General features: G+C 52.6%; 4 protein-coding genes across 4 annotated transcripts; 3 read left to right on the top strand and 1 right to left on the bottom strand.

Annotated features, from left to right (window-relative positions):
• The first annotated feature begins 4 nt into the window (after positions 1-4).
• Positions 5-7,310, top strand: HER10_EVM0002498 (amino acid adenylation domain-containing protein). Its single transcript, XM_035482897.1, has 3 exons — positions 5-4,698; positions 4,767-5,253; positions 5,339-7,310. Exons 1-3 carry the CDS (start codon positions 3,972-3,974, stop codon positions 7,254-7,256), a joined length of 3,132 nt encoding a protein of 1,043 aa, XP_035335753.1. The 5' UTR covers positions 5-3,971; the 3' UTR covers positions 7,257-7,310.
• HER10_EVM0010567 (enoyl-CoA hydratase/isomerase) lies at positions 830-2,424 on the bottom strand (the record flags this gene model as incomplete). The annotated part of the gene is made up of 6 exons (XM_035480023.1): positions 830-963; positions 1,080-1,257; positions 1,359-1,475; positions 1,545-1,574; positions 1,685-1,815; positions 2,226-2,424. 6 exons carry the CDS (start codon positions 2,422-2,424, stop codon positions 830-832), a joined length of 789 nt encoding a protein of 262 aa, XP_035336495.1.
• Positions 7,311-9,913: 2,603 nt separating the features above from the next.
• HER10_EVM0007327 (uncharacterized protein) lies at positions 9,914-11,803 on the top strand (the record flags this gene model as incomplete). The annotated part of the gene is made up of 6 exons (XM_035476886.1): positions 9,914-10,124; positions 10,232-10,336; positions 10,392-10,455; positions 10,544-10,881; positions 10,945-10,989; positions 11,051-11,803. Exons 1-6 carry the CDS (start codon positions 9,966-9,968, stop codon positions 11,801-11,803), a joined length of 1,464 nt encoding a protein of 487 aa, XP_035336214.1. The 5' UTR covers positions 9,914-9,965.
• Positions 11,804-13,173: 1,370 nt separating this feature from the next.
• Positions 13,174-15,171, top strand: HER10_EVM0012767 (alpha amylase). The gene is made up of 3 exons (XM_035482153.1): positions 13,174-13,795; positions 13,857-14,455; positions 14,507-15,171. Exons 1-3 carry the CDS (start codon positions 13,216-13,218, stop codon positions 15,056-15,058), a joined length of 1,731 nt encoding a protein of 576 aa, XP_035336697.1. The 5' UTR covers positions 13,174-13,215; the 3' UTR covers positions 15,059-15,171.
• Positions 15,172-16,756: the final 1,585 nt, after the last annotated feature.

The raw sequence follows: 16,756 nt of genomic DNA, 5'->3' as shown, positions 1-16,756 counted from the left end.
TCTCTCTCTCTCTCTCTCTCTCTCTCTATCCGTTTCAATGTATTTCTAGAGGCAATAACACATGCAGGGAGTAACAGGACCTACCTAGGCGAAAATGGCAAGTAGTAATCCAAGGTTACCTTACGAAAACGACCATTTGCATGTGGGCTTGGGTAAGTTGGGTACACTAATTACTGAAGATTCGGGTGGTGGGTTGGACTACGGATGGCACTGTAACCATCTAACGCGCTGCACACTGCACGCCACGCAGATCACAGCAACATTCGGCGCAAAAGTTCCTCCTTGCTCACATAACCGTCCTCCCTGAACAAGTTGATGGGGGTGCAGTGACATTGACACGCCATCCGAATCGAGGAGGTGCACACTATCACGATATCGATGCCAAGAGTGCATGATGGACTTGTAAAGTGCAATCATTGCAGTCGCTCTCTTTTTGCTTCCGGAATCCAAGGCGACGTGGCACGGTGGCATTTCAAACAAAGTTCGATTCATCAGCTGCCGTATCTAGTAGAGTTTGCTGCCCAGCATCACTACGAATATGGTCCCCGACCATCAGTAATCAACGAGTCAACAACGATCGATAAGCCCGAGGCGCGTGGAATCCACGGACGGACTCGAGTATAGTAGTTGGATCGAGTCGAGTCACCCGAGCGTACGGAGTCTACCGATTACCTTATAGTGCGTATGATGACTATGCAGCGCGGTACCCGGCGCGTGACATTTGCTGCGGTTCTCTCCCGAAAGTTACGTACGGGCCACCCGAAACCTACGCGGCGCGTGACATTTGCTGCGGTTCTCTCCCGAAAGTTACGTACGGGCCACCCGAAACCTACGTGTGCTTGAAGTCGGGACGTCGCTTTTGCAGGAATGCGGTCATTCCTTCATTGAAATCGCCAAGGCTGAAAGTCGAGTAGTAAAGAGATTTCTCCATGGTCATCCCGGCATCAAGATGGCTATTCTCGACTGTAGCAGGGTTAGCGAGTCAGAACACGGGGTCCGCACAGGGGCCCGCCCCCTCGATCCCTTGGTGGGATCCGGAGCCACCCCGTAGTAGCGGTTTTGGAGTCGGAGCAGCCCACCTGTAAGAACGGCTTGCTTCGCAGTTTTGGTCACAGGGCCCGACATGACCGCGATGCGCTCAGCGAGCTTCATGGCGGCTGGCACGACCTCTTGACGTGGGAACACCTTGTTGACCACGCCGAGACGCTCAAACTCGGCACCGCTGGCTGAGTCGCCGGTAAGGACGAACTCCATGGCCTATAGCTGGTCAGTTCACCGGTTTCAAGATGAGAGCGAAGATTTCGGCTGTTCAAGTCGGCCAGCACGAGTCAAAAATCGGCTGGGTTTTGGCTACTCACCTTGTGCTTGCCCAGCGCACGAGCTAGACGCTGAGTGCCGCCCGCGCCTGGGATCGTTCCGATCTTGATTTCTGGGAGTCCGAACGAAGCATCTTCGGCGGCGTAGATCATGTCGCACTGATCGTGAACGGTCAGCTGTTTGGGTTTTACCTCGCAGAAACATGTGGGGGGCAACTCTTGACTTACTGCTAAAGCGATCTCGCAACCACCGCCCAACTTGAGGCTCTCATGTTAGCCTTGTTTCTGTGAGACATGCGAGGCAACATAGAAAAAGAAAAGCACAGATGTTGGGGGGGCGGCTCCCACTTCCCAACACCACAACTTACTGCGAAACCAACCACAGCCGCGATGATGGGCTTGGAGAAGTTGGCAAAGGCGTCTGTGAGGTCCTTGAGAAAGGCGCGCTGGTGGGCCGCTGCCGTGGAGATCTGCACCAGCTCATTGAGATCCATCCCGGCTGCACCACAAAACGGATTAGCCAACGTCGCGCCTCCATTAGATTAGATTAGAGGGGGGGCCTGCCAGTGGAACCCTGGTGCGGATTTTCATGACGTTTCAGGGACTTGGAAACAAGAACGACAGCGGACATGCCCCTGTGTATCAAGTCCGTGGGGAATCAGATGGAGTTGAGATGGCAGTTGCTTGGTCGGGAAATCATCGACTGCCGTGCGCGGCGCCAACGATGATGAGTGTGCAGATTGCACGTGGACGGTTGAAGGAAAAGGGAAGTGAAGCCGAGAAAGATGAGTTGAGGACAGAGTATCCGACGACGGGGGTAAGCTTGTTGCGTCCCCCTCCAGACATGGTTTTCTGGAGCCCAACTCTGAAATCTGTCTCGACTGGTATGAGAAGAATTGCAAAACGTACCACAGAAGGGACCTTCAGGGCCACCAGTAACGACAACAGCGCGGATGGTCTCCAGGGCGTCGAGGTGAGCCAGAGTCGAAACAAGTTCGCCGATCATGACCTGAGAGAAGGCATTTCTCTTGGCTGGACGGTCAAATCGGACCAGGGCGACGCCCTTCTCGGAGTCGACCGTCAACTTGAGAGTGGTGAGGTTCTCCATGATTTCTCGGGAGCCGGAGGAGTTGCCGTATGGATAGAGCCACAAGAAGAAGAAAAAGAGTTTGGGACTAGCGGATCACCGGAGTGCGACGATTGATTAAAAAACGTGGAAACTTGGAGGTAAACCGAGGTGACTAAGGCGAGAGAGGGGGGCAGTGTTGTTGTTGATGGCTTGTTGAAGCAGCGTGCTCAGCACATGGCAGAGAGACAAAGAAGTCGAAATCGTCGGATCTTTTCTTCTCCCGGGTCTTGCTTTCTTTCTTTCCTGGGACCCTTTTCTTCTTCGCCAGCAACAACAACGCCGCACTTTATTAGAGAATCCCACCCGGCTATGACCGAATTCGGCCGAGGCGGGTGTCGACCTTGAGTAGCGTCGCATCTTGCCTGGGGGTGGGCTCGCAGAAGAAGAACAAAACTGGCATGAGGGTCGTTTAAGGGAGAGGGGTGGGCGGCCAAACGGTCGACAGGCATCATGAGCCGCGGAAGCCAGGGTTGCCCCCGGGAACGATGTGCAGACAGGGCACCATCCATGGCAGAAGCAAGGCATAACCCGCACAGGCGCCTAGCTTCCCTTCTTCCCTCCTCCTCCTCCACGATCGCGGCACGTAATGGATGGCACATGTCGACTGATTGACAACAACTTTGTCAGCCCCCCCGGTCATTATCCATCTTCAAGACGTCCGTCCTCCACTGCCGTGCCCCTTGTTACATCCCACGGCAACGCCTCGCAAGGACCGCGAAGTGCTCCATCGACGAGACAGAGGACGACAGCTGCCGCATTGGGCGGATGTGGTCCGGATCGCTCTCCGTTTTTCCCGGATTTGGACAACTCATCCGGCGTGGCCCCGCCGAACCGCCAGCGGCCCTGTTACCGCGGAATGGAGACAGTCGTTACGACAAAATTTCTGCCCACATCTAAAGGGGAGGAGGCGGATTCTCGACTGCTCCAGACGCTCCCTTGGCGGCCGAGCCTGTTACGACGAAATATAGTCTCCCTCTACTCTTAGTCTCTACTGCGCTTGCATCCTTGGTCGAGGATCCGCTTCTCCGTAAAGATACTGCATTCGTTCATCGAGGGATCCTGATCACATCCATAGTCTTGCAAGGTTCCTTGTAAGTGACCCCGTCTTTACTTACACTAGTTCATCACAGAGTCGTCCGTTCTCCACACTATCTAAAACAATTGTCTGCATAGCAAGGAGCTGAAAGAAGGAAGGAGTCCAGCCCTGATATCATCCATGGACCATGCCATGGCTGACGGGGGGGCTTCTGAGAATATGGAACCTTGTTTGAACACGGAGGTTGAGGCAATCTAGGCAGGTTTTTTGGCGAAGTGACCAAAACGAAGAATGTACTCCCCCACAAGGCCGGGCAGGGTCTGGCGCTTCTCCGTTTCTCTAGGACATTGGCGCACAAACACACAGACGCGACGGTCCCGTGGAGGAGATATATCTGGTTCCAAGTGCCCACCTCTCGAGATGTGGTTATGAGGTGTGTCACTGGTAGGCAACATCATCGCAGGGTATCAACATCCAGAAGCTCATCACCATGGCTCCCCCGCGTTCGTTACACTCTCTGGAACAGCTGTCCCTGGCGGACAGAGTTCTCTTCAACCAATTCAGCAGAGGACCGAGCGATGTGATACCATACCAAGTCGTTCACCACGCCTTCGAGTCCATCGCGGCAGCACATCCTGACGCCACGGCTGTGCGACACTACGATGGCACGACTATCACATACCGGGAGCTCAACCGCAGGGCCAATGTGCTCGCGAATGAGCTGAGGGGAACATACGGCCTCAGGAAAGGAGACCGTGTGGTGCTCGTCTACTCCCGGTGTATCGAAATGGTCGTCTTCATCTTTGCCGTCCTCAAGGCGGGTGGTCAGTATGTCCCTCTAGATGGTGGCATCATCCCCGAAGACACACTCGGCTACGACATTGTCGACTCCAACGCGCCGGTCGTGCTGTGCCTTCCCAAGTTCAGGGAGAAGGTGCTGCGCAGCGTGCCCTCCGAAAGGCGGGACCGTGTGAGGGTCGTCGACCTCGATGCGAACAGTTGGTTGTGGACGCACGGCAACAATGGGCACCCAGGTGTCATTGTCAAGCCTGAAGATGGAGCCTATGTGATCTACACCTCGGGCACTACTGGGCGACCCAAGGGAGTGGATGTGAGACACGAGGGCGTTACCAACACCCTTCTAGCGGAGCCTTCCAAGCTGGGCATCCGTGTCGGGAAGAATGTAGCGCAACAGTTGAACGTCGGTTTCGATATGTGTAAGTCAAATGTCTCAAACTCTATTTCTTTAGTGTCCGACCACGCTGACGCGGCAATGGGTACTTAGGCGCGTGGGAGATTCTCGGGACCATGATGAACGGCGGAACGCTTCACATCAGAGGCAGCGGCAATGATCTCTGGACGGATTGCCTGCAGCGCGTCGACACTGTCATCGCGACGCCTTCCGTAGTCCTCAAGCACATGCCCAGGCGCGAGGACTTCCCCAACATCAGGACGATCGCTGTCGGTGGTGAGCCCTGTCCACTGGCGCTCGCCGAGCAGTGGGCGCCCTACGTCAAGTTCTGGAACGTATGCGGTCCTACCGAAATCAGCATTCTCAACACCGCGCATCTTCATAAGCCGGGAAAGACTTTGTCGATTGGCAAGCCTAACCCAAACACTAACGTTTACGTTCTCGACGAAGATGAGAACCCTGTCAAGATTGGCGAACCTGGCATCATGTGGGCCGGCGGTCCAGGCGTTTCTAGGGGGTATCTCAACTTGCCGGAGTTGACTGCACAAAGATATAAGGTCGACAAGTTCGCAAAGGACGGGTTAGTTTTGCGCCTCTTTTTATTCTCCGTTCTTCCGGCCGAGACTTGACAGCGAGGAAAGTACGCTAACCAACACCATTCACAGTCGTATGATGTTCAACACCGGCGACCTCGCTCGCTGGCTTGAAGACGGTAGCTTGGAGCCCCTCGGCCGCAAAGACGACCAGGTCAAGATTTCTGGCTTCCGCGTCGAACTCGATGGCGTCTCTCGCGCTATTGAAAAATGCCCTGGCGTCGTCAAGGGATGTGCGCTGAAAATCGACGATCGTCTGTGGGGCTTCTACTCTGCCCCTGCGCCGATCGACGAAGCTCAGCTGAAGACTGTCGTCGGCGAGGGCCAACCGTTCTACGCTGTCCCGACCGTCTGGAAGTACCTCACCCTGATCGAGCTAACCCCCAACGGCAAGGTCGACAAGCGGGCCCTCCGCGATATCGCCGCTGGTGGTGCCGCCCAGGCTCCGCCGCCGCTGCCTCTGGCAGATATCCCGACAGGCATGTCGACGCCCCAGCAATCGTCCAGCGCCTCGTCCGTCAAGACGGCCGTCAGCCCTACCAGCGAAGGTGGCTTCACGCTCGTGGACTCTCGCACATTCACCGTCGTCGATTCCCAGCAAAGGGACATCGACTTGGAGAAGACGGCCGCGTTCGTCGAGGAAGCGGCCGAGAAGGAGGAAGAAGACTACGAACTTCCTTCCAAGAAGGGCTTCCACGGCTGGAGATGGATCCGCCACCGCGGACTCAACGCCTACCGCAAGCTCTTTGGCGTCATCTTCCTCTCCAACCTCGCCGTCTTCGTGTGGATGCTGTACGAGAGCCGCAACAGCAACTTCTCCCTACCCCTGAACCACCTGGCCACCGCCGTCGCCGCCAACCTCCTCGGCGCCGTTCTCCTGCGCCAGGAATACGTCGTCAACTTCATCTTCTGGGCGTGCTCCCGCGTGCCCACCTCCATGCCACTTTCCATCCGCAGACACTTTGCGCGTGTCTACCACAATGGCGGCGTCCACTCGGGCTGCGCCGTCTCCGCCACCGTGTGGTGGGTCATCTTCACAGGCGCCGCAACCGGCAACTTCATCGCGCCTCAGTCCCTCTACTCCGTCAACCTCATCACCCTTGTCCTAACCTATCTCATCCTCATCCTCCTCGTCATGATCCTCGTCATGGCCTACCCCTCCATCCGCGCCAAGATGCACGATCAATTCGAGTGGACGCACCGCTTCGCCGGCTGGTCGGCCCTCGCCCTCGTATGGGCTCACGTCATCGCTACCGCGGCCTCCATGTCCGCCGAGCCCCTCGGCCCGGCCCTGGCTAAGACACCGGCGCTCTACCTCGTGGCTCTCACATCCTTCAGCATCGCCCTCCCCTGGATGCGCCTTCGCCGCGTAAAGGTCGTCCCGGAGCCTCTCTCCAAGCACGCTGTTCGTCTGCACTTTGACTTCTGCACCCCGGGGCCATGCACCTCACGCGGCGTCCGCATCACCGACAGACCCATGGTCGAGTGGCACGCCTTCGCGGCCATCCCGGAGCCGAGCGGAAAGGGCTTCTCCATCGTCGTCTCCAAGGCCGGCGACTGGACCAAGCGTATCATCGAGAACCCGCCGACCTCGATCTGGACCCGTGGCACACCTGCCTCAGGCGTCCTCGCCGTCGCTCCGCTCTTCAAGAAGATGGTCCTCGTGGCCACGGGTTCTGGTATCGGTCCCTGTCTGCCGGTCCTCATGGAGCGCCGGGTCCCCGCGCGCGTCGTCTGGTCGACCAAGAACCCGCTCAAGACGTACGGGCAGGGTGTCATGGACCTGATTCTCAAGGCGGACCCGGACGCGCTGATTTGGGATACGGACGAGCGTGGCCGGCCTGATTTGGTGCAGTTGGCGTATAATGTATATAAAGAGAGCGGAGCCGAGTGCGTTGCGATTATTTCCAACGGGCCTACTGTGAATAAGTTTGTGTATCGGATGGAGGCGAGAGGGATTCCTGCATTTGGTCCCATTTGGGACTCATGAGCGTTGTTCTCCGACTTCCAATTTTCTTAGTGTCGTGTTGTTTCTTGGGCGGGATTCTTCTTTTGTCACAAGTTTTACCATACCAGAGTCGTTTCATTGTTCTTGTATAAATTAGCATCTAGCCTAGATCGTTTTACGTATCTTGAACGAGCTGGAGACTGTCAAATACCATTTTGAATCCATATTAATCATCTTCTGTATCTCGTCTTGCTTGTGTGTAGTCCTTTCATGATGGCCAGGTTTGTTTACCCCTTAAGTAACCGCTCGAGAGACCGACGTGATTCCTCTAAACCAAAAACCGGCAATGCTTGTGGACCATTCCAACCATATTGACTGGCACGTAGAAGATCGGGCGGAGGCCGGTGTTCGGAATCACGGAGCGGAGTCAAGCGGGATGACCACAATTCCCGTCACACAATGCTGACCATACAATGTCCGGCCCCAGCCGAAGCCGGACGCCTTGGTAAATTCCCACAAGTCTTTACTCTGCGCGCTTCGGCACCACTCGTACAATGTCACCTCATAATCTTCTGGAGAGGCTCTCTTCTATGCCTGCTGAATAGACAAAATTTGAGAATCATATCAGATTTTCGTGCCCATGTAAGTCTGTCCAAGGTCCCGGGCCGCTTTAGGCGTAGACTCGTAAGGTGTAAGTGAAAAATAGTTTGTTGAAGCCTGTGTATGTAGCCGAACCCGGAAAGCGGTCCGGGCCGTATCAACTGATTTCCCACTTACCAACTTACAACTTCCGGAGTAACAGTGACATCGCTCAATTCCTCCTCCTTTCATACAGTTTACGCAGCAAAACAACCAAAAGTTGAGCTTCGTAACAACGGCACGATTACCATACTGACGTGTATACCAAGACCGTTCCTCTCATCCAGGTGCCCCCTGTGTGCCTGGGTACATGGCAATGTATCAAGCACGCAGAACTCACGAGTTGGTTACTCGTCTATTTGCCTAGTTGATACGGACACTGGAACACTGTATCAGCTATCATGGCAGCAAGATGTGTCGGAGCGAACGAGATCGAAATAGAGTAGCGTTACATGCCGTGTGCCGCCGGGACTCCCGTCGCCTCACTTTCTTCCGGCCCGGTGGGATGAAGATATTGTGGGCTCGGCGGCTTGGAGGTGTAGCATTAAATCATACAAGGAACAAGGTAGCATGCTCATGAGTCGCCAACGTTCCCATCCAGATACAAGCTTTTCGGCACTCAAGTCCCATGCGACTTTTCCAGAATCGGTAAGTATAGTGCTCGTATAGTTTGCTGTGTGGGATGTCGCGAGTTGATACTGACTGATTCTACACATTGACCTCGACAGTCGATCTAAGACGCCTAAGCGTAGCTAACCAGACAAGCGGGTCGTTCAACGTGGTCAACATGGGAAAAGAGCGTTTGAGTCAATACTCAAAATTAAGTAGATTGTTTTCCACTTTATTGTTTGTATGGGAATCGATTCCTAAATAGGCAAGTTGGCATCTTTCAGAATACGAATACTAGAGTTTTGCGCACTCAAGACAAACCATCCAATTGACGGGTCTCTACACAAAAGTCACTGCGCCTCATGATGCGCGACAGCGGGGAAAATTGCGCTTTCGGCGAGAACTAAGTTCTGTCACCCGGTTATCGAACTCACAGAAGCGGCAAACGGTTGTCTGCCTTTGGCAGCTTGACATTTCAGTTCACGGCGCTGACAACTCACAACTTCAACCACATGAAGGCGATTGAAGTCGCCATGGGAGAACTATGATCCCGACGAAGTTTTTCCATGTCACCTGAGTGACGAGACAGAAGCCGGAGCCAGACTTGGCACTTGCTCAACCTCAAGTGCAGCCCTTGGGATAGAACAAGACAAATACGCGGAAAGAGGCAGCTGAATCGCAGTCTGCATCCATAGGCTTACGTCGCCCTCCCCACCGGAATGAACCACTGCCGGAACGTCTTTAGAAGCGCTTCATCTCATATTTCGCGACGGGCTTGCCGTGGGTGGTTCGTCGCTGACATTTCGTGTCATTCGTATAAGGCCCGAGCTGATCTGCGTTGTATTGCTGACGGTATATCCGCTTTTTTCGAGCAAGCCCGCAATCTGACGAAAAATCCCATCTTTTGAAACGATCTACAGAGGGGCGAGTTGAAAATCGTTCAATGTTCTGAAGCACTCTGCGGTTGAGAGTTTATTGTTTTGCCCCCAGCGGCCCATGCAGATCCCACACAGACGTACATCTGCGCTCCGCTTCCATGACACTCAGTCCTGACAGCGACTTGTCAACATAGGGCAGAAACGGGAACAATGACAGATCATCGAACATGTTTGACCCCTCCAGGGTGCCAGACAAGGACGCGGCGGTTGCACAGCCCGGAAAGTTTCGCAGAGAGTCATTAATGGCCGTGTTCACTTGTGTTTGTTGATCGCCGCTGATGGCGACGAACCAAAACGGTCCTCATGCGCGCGCGAAAACTGCTGCATTCCTTTTCGTATCCCCGTATCCGTTTCTCTTCTTACCCGACCGGGAAAAGACCTCAGCCAGATTTGCTGCATACTCAGTTCTTCCTGCGCGTCATTGAACTCGAACCTCTTTGATCTTCTTTCAATCTCATCTTTCTTCACTCGCAAAAGGGGACCTAGCTCATCTTTTCTTTCCAAATCTTGAAAGTTCGAATCAAAGCGATCCCTCATTTACAACCTCCTACGAGCGCGCTAGACCATGTCGACGCGCTCGACACAAACTGTCCTAGAGACGCCGGCGATGCTAAGGAAGAGATCAGGCTTTCTGGTCCTTGCCGAATATGACAAGGCCGGCGCTCTGAAGACCAAGTATATCGAGTCGGCTCCGACTGCCGGATCATCTAGGGTCGATCTTACGGTAAGCTCCGCGGACAACATGGAGGACCCCTGGTACCCCTCCTTCTTTCAATGTCTTGATGGAAGACAGCGGAGAGTTTGCATGTGATTTGACACTCGTTCGCGTAGCTCCCTCCCAAAAGAAAGAAGCCTTGGCAAGAGCTTCTCGAAATCTTCTTGCCAGATGGCTATCCGCATAGCGTTACAGACGACTATGCTGAATATCAGATTTATGTGAGTAAACACCGATGCAAACCAAGAGACATTCAGTCTAGCTTACTCTGAGTAGGACTCTCTTCAAGCTTTTGCTGGCACTATTGCCGGCATGATTTCCTCGCGTGCTGTTTGGCAAGGTAAGAACCACTCTGCGCTGTCCCGGCTAATCTTACCTTCCCCTTTACCAGTTCGCTCTCTCTTGCTGTGTGCTGACTACACCAACAGGGCTGGGTGTTGGAGACTCATTAGCATCACCGACTGGGGCTATGCTCATCCAAGTCACCAGAGAGTCCATGGGAAGGCTCGCAACCATCACATTTGCTCATCTGTTTGCGACTTCGATTGAAGCAGAATGCAAGGCATATCGCATGGCCTGTGATCTGCTGACCGACACAGCGATGGTTCTCGACTGCGCGTCTCCTTATTTTCCGCAAGAAGCCAGGTTTCTGGTTCTCTGTCTCTCCAGCATCCTATACTCCGCATCTGGCGTCGTTGGGAACGCATCAAAAAGCAGTCTTAGTGGTCACTTTGCCAAGTGGAATAATCTCGGCGAGCTCAATGCTGTAAGTATGAGGAATTATCACAGTGGAGACGTTTGCAAGATTAGAGTTGCTAACAGTACGCAGAAAGACGCCAGCCAGGAGACAGCTATTTCTCTCATAGGAATGCTTGTAAGTCGACAACAAGATGCATCTATCCCTAAGGCTTCAACCTTTGCTAACATATGCATAGACGGGAACGTTTTTGCTGTATTTCCTGACTGACGAAACATTATCATGGATCGCGCTCTTTCTCCTCCTTGGCGTTCACCTTCTTCTCAATTGGAAGGGCGTTCGAGCAGTACACTCACGTCAGCTAAATCGCCAACGTGCCAACATTGCTCTGTCGGCATTATTTTCGAAAGAAGAAGTCCTCACACCACTGAAAGTTTCCCAAAGAGAACTCATCTTCGAGAAGCGAAGGGGAGAAGTCTTTCGCTGGAACTCCGGGCCAGTTTTTGGCCACTGCAAGTATGGAGTGCCCCTCAAGACCCTGCTTGAAGCTTTGGCCTATGGAAAGAACCACGAGATGTCCTTCCAGCTTTCAAGTGTTGACCTACATACAATCATGGATGTATTCGACCGCGAGGAGTACGTTCTCTGGTGTCAGGTGTCGACCACGGCCAACGACGTAGCCTCCAGAATCAAGGTTATTGTTGTCCTGAAAGAAGGCGTGACGCCGAGGTCACAGCTCAAAGCTTGGTTTCATGCTTTGTTGCTGGCCAGAAGACTGAGCGGACAGGAAGAGGCGAACTTGGCGCGAGCTGAATTTGATCAACAAGCAATGTTAGGCCACGTGGAAGAAAGTTTGCAAATCGCCAACGAAAAGTATGAGCTGTACGCAAGGAGGCTGGCTTCTGCAGGCTGGAACATCGAGGTTCCTGTGTTGGAGACCCGAGCAGGCTCTCGCATTGTTCGGGAGCCTGACGAGATGACATCGCACTGAGGCGTTAGGTGTTATTTCGCCGGTCGAAGGGGTTGAAGAGACGATCTAGATGGTCTGGGTCAAACATGCAACGGTTAGATTTGGTCTGAAGTTAAAAACATGCAGCATAGCGTCACAGTCATATTCAATATCATCAGATCTGCCTGAGATAACTACCTCATGTCGTATTTCTGTGAGATACGTCTGATGATTTGCATCATTAGCCCGTCCAGGTAGATATGCTTGTATACCTAGATCAGCAGATTACCACCTTGATGATGCATCCTGAGCCGGATGCAAACAATATTTGCGACTTATTTCTGCAATGCAAAAGGATAACCCCAGAACTCTATGCGAACGACACGTGGAATTTTCAAAGTGTGTTGTGGGAACACCAAACACTCGCGGATGCGTAGTTGGCATCGACAGCCCACACCACGTCGATCAGCGCGGCCCGGATAGCTGCCGACCCATCTCCGGATTGTTCTGTATGTTCTCTTTGCATTATTTGAAATTAGCAAGGTTATTCTGCTCATTAGACTTGACACTCTACCGCGCACGTAGGCCTCCCGGCTGTGCTCAAGTAACGACAATGCAAATTTAAGGTCGCTTTCGCGTTAGGAGATTTTAGGGGTCTCTACGTTGTCAGATTATGCTCGGGCCAATCTCGCTATCGGTAATTTGATGATCGTCTTGGCCCCGTCTGCGACACTCGTCAGTCCCGACAACCCGTTCAACCCGTCCCGGCTGTCTACTATTCCTGGTGTCAAGCGGTGCCGCTACTTGGCACCCCAATGCACCAAACATGCCATGGCGGTGACCGTGCTGGTCTCCGTCTGCGTACTCAGTACGCTGTCAATGGCCGCATTGCTCACTATGTTGGCCCGACTCGATCCGTGGCTGGGTTCTTGGAAGGGGGCCAAGTTTTTTGTTTTGGGGGAAGGGCTAGGTAGGACCCGCTCGTATCAAATCTCGCATTCGAGAACGGATGCGACTCGTGAATGCGAACGCGAAGCGTACAGCCCCCAGACGACTCACCAAACATCACCACGCATTGTAATTCTGGAACGGCTGATGTGTGAGACACGTGAGCTGACAATGTCCATGCCTTTCTGGACCCTTTGGAACCATCATGGGCAATCATTGGTCGAGATTTCAACCCCGGGTTAGAGTGCTGGGTTGAGACGGTTCGGACATTGAGATTGATCTTGCTGGGGACATTAAACCTTGAAGCGCAAGCCACCGTACGGAGTACAAGGCGCCGGGAGACAAGTCCGGATACGCAGTCGCGACCTTGACTTCGCGCTTCTTTAGGATTGCGTGTGCGCATAGATAAAGAGACATGTCCGACCACCAAGCCGTATGCATGACGACACATCATCCATTTCTTGACTTTTCCCTTAGCCTTGTTCACTGTATTACCTTAGGTCAAAATGAGAAACCCAACCACAGCTTCGCGGTCAAGTACTGGCCAGCCAATTGAGGTTCGCATCAGAACTACAGAACCCCGAGCTATTGAAGTTCGAGCCAGAGAGGCCTTGCCGAGGAGCAAGTCATTTCACCAGCTTTCTTCCCGTGTGGAGGTTAGACCGACAGAGTCCCTTCCGCGAAGTAAATCCCATCACCAACTGCCTCGCTCGGAGAGATCTCAAAACCCAGTGCAGCTGCAAGCCTTCGAGTGGAATTTGCCTGCCGACCACAAGCACTGGCGACGACTCCGGCGCGCGCTGCCGGCACTGAGGTCCGTTGGTGTGAACAGCCTATGGCTGCCGCCCGGAAGCAAAGCCAAGGATCCCGAGAGTAACGGCTACGACATTTACGATGCCTGGGATCTAGGAGAGTTTGACCAAAAGGGCTCAGTCCCCACCAAATGGGGGACGAAGGGAGACCTTGCGTCTTTAGCGGCGGATGCGGAGCACCACGGCATTGGGCTCGTCTGGGACGCTATTCACAACCACCGCGCCTACGCTGACGGCACTGAGATGGTAAAGGTGGTCGAGGTTGATCCGCGTGGTAAGCTTTCACCCGTCAGCTCGTAGCACTCCTGGTTTTTATCTGCTTACACGCATTTCAGATAGACGAAGAGACACCACAGACGTCTATGAAATTGAGTCATGGACCAAATTTGACTACAAAGCTAGAGGGGGCAAGTACAGCAAGTTCAGATACAATAAGTCGCATTTCAACGGCACAGACTGGAACCAACAGAACAAGAAACGTGCCATCTACAGGTTTGTAGAAGACGGCAAGAACTGGCATCAAGACGTCGGCGACCTCCAAGGAAATGCTGACTACTTGATGCTCGAAAACCTTGACTACACCAACCCTGAGGTCGTCAAAGAGCAGCATCAGTGGGGCAAGTGGATCGTGGATGAGCTCGGTCTCAAAGGCTTCCGTGTAGATGCCGTACAGCACATCTCATGGAACTTCATCAGCAAATGGGCCGAGCACTTGAGGAAGCCAGCCATTCGCAATGATCTCATGTTTATTGGCGAGTTCTGGCATGGTGATGTGCGCGTCTTGAACAATTGGTTGGAGCACATGCCAGCATTCTTCAGCCTCTACGACGTGCCTCTGATGTACCACATCGAGAGATTGTCATGGCACCGAGACACGGACTTGAGGCAGGTGTTCAAGGACACACTAGTGGAACAACGACCCAACAACGCTGTCGTAAGTTTATTCATCTCCTGCAAAATTGAACGACTTTCTAACAACTCGCAGACTTTCATTCGTAATCACGACACTCAGAAAGGTCAACAGATGGACACCCCAATCTGCAAGGAGTTCATGCCCTTTGCCTACTCTATGATTCTTCTCAGACGCGATGGTCACCCATGCGTCTTCTTTGGTGATCTGTACGGCATCGAGCTTACCCATCCCGAAGCGCCTATCCAAGACCTTCCCAACCTTCTCTTGGCCAGGAAGCTTTATGCTTACGGGGAGCAACACGATTACTTCGAGCGGCCTGACTGTATTGGATGGGTCAGGCGCGGAACGGAAGAGAGACCCGCCGGCATGGCCGTCGTCATGAGCTGGACACAGGCTGAACATACTGACACTCGGTTATCAATGTCAGTTGGTGCAGACCACGCCGGGGAGGTCTGGACCGATGTCCTCGGAATGGATTCGGCCGCAGTTACGATTGATGAGAACGGTGTGGGCTCTTTCTACTGCCCGAAGAACAAGATGGCGTGTTTCGTCAACTCGGATGCGAAGGGAAGGAAGAAATTCCCTGTCAAGTTCGATTCTGACTTTCGCAGCCTTGTTGAATAGAGCGATCTTGGCGCAAGACTTCATGTTGGGGCCATAAAAAGAGAAGCCCATTGTTGTATCATACTTATATTTAGACATTTTCTTTACACCTTCAGTCGCATTCACTAGCGGAGATATGGCCTAGACAATACCCTCATCAATAGCATTTACTACTCCAATGCAAGTCGCAGAATAAACCCTAGTTCTTCTTCCCTTCATGAAAATGGTGTAATGCGATAAAGTTGATCTTCATTTTTAGCCCCATACTGCCACTTGCTGAGAGACATTCTACAACGAATGGGTTCGTGCGTAATTGAGCATCAAACCGGAAGACATACAGCACCAGGTATCGATTACTTAGGGGAACGGAGATTTGAACTTGGGTTATATGTAGCATGAACAATTACACCAGGTCTTATATATACAAAAGATGAATCTATGATAATTCATGCGTTTAGAATATATGGTAAAGTCAGAAACACATGGTATACCTGTTTAAATGATCTCTTCATAGCCAGATACCAGCCTCTTACCACTTCACGTGTGGCGGAAAACACAACGGTAAACCAGCTTCGGAAGCTCGCAACCTCAACCAGAAATGCAATCACCCATGCTGCAATGGAAAGGAAGAAACTGTGGGGTATAACATCCGCAAAGATAAGAGCCCAGAGCATGAGTCCAGCCGCATAAGGAATCAGTAGCAGTAAAAGCCAGCCAGCTGAGGTCTCAGATGCTTGGGGGAGCTGAGCCGGTTCCTCGATCCTCATTTGCTCTACTGTGGGCAGTGTCTGCTGATCGGCGAGGTCAGTCAAGTCTCTATTTTCTCGGAATGGAATCGCAATCGAAGTAGGTGAAGACTTACCGCAGTGTCAACCACTGACGGGGACTGATTTCCCGGGGATCGGTTGAAATGCCGACTTCCCGAGTCATGAGAAGTCGGCAGCAATTCTGTAGCATCTGGTGGATTCGTCTCGGGTGTTGTCAAAGGAGTTATGTCTTCAATATCTTGAGAAGATAGTTCATCATATGTAGTAGCAGCTGGAAATCATGTGTATCAGCGGAACAGTTCTCGTCTATCGATATTACATGATCGCTTCTGTTTCCCGGCCATTTGATCGATCGTGAAAGTGGGCCTACTTACTTGAATATGCCTCAGCAGCTGTTATCAACGGAAGAGCTAGAAGGAACAGAGGTACAAGCTGCCCAAAGTTCGGCTTGATGGCACCAAGTCTGAGACTGGCGTCATTGAAAAACTCCAGGAGATTCGCAGTTCCGAATGTGAAGTAGAATAACAACCACACAATTTCCCAGAGAAAACTAGACCTTAAATCTGCCAGTGTTTGATTGTGAGCCAAGGCTAGTCTTTCAAACTTGGCTACAGCTTCAGGCCCGAAGCAGGCTCGTAGAGAGCGACGCTGCCAGAAGTCTTTTTCTTCGCGGGCCAGCGGGCAATAGAGTTGTAGCAGCCTCTGGACGTAACCAGATATGAGGATGTATGTTAGTACCGATAAGTTGAAGACAATAATGATTTCGTCAGAGAAGAAGACATAATTGGGTCTTTCTCGATCAATCAGCTTAAAATGCTTTCTCGCACATTTGACCGAAACGTGTCGATTGAAACGAAAAGTAACAGAGTCTGAGATGGTCATGCAACCAATCATCATCGCCAGAAAGACAACCATAAGGATGGTGCGGAACATCCTTAACCGTTTATGTTTG

Source organism: Colletotrichum scovillei, assembly GCF_011075155.1.
Source record: "Colletotrichum scovillei strain TJNH1 chromosome Unknown Contig00003, whole genome shotgun sequence".
NCBI classification, from domain to species: domain Eukaryota; kingdom Fungi; phylum Ascomycota; class Sordariomycetes; order Glomerellales; family Glomerellaceae; genus Colletotrichum; species Colletotrichum scovillei.
This window is presented reverse-complemented; position numbering and strand designations above follow the sequence as displayed.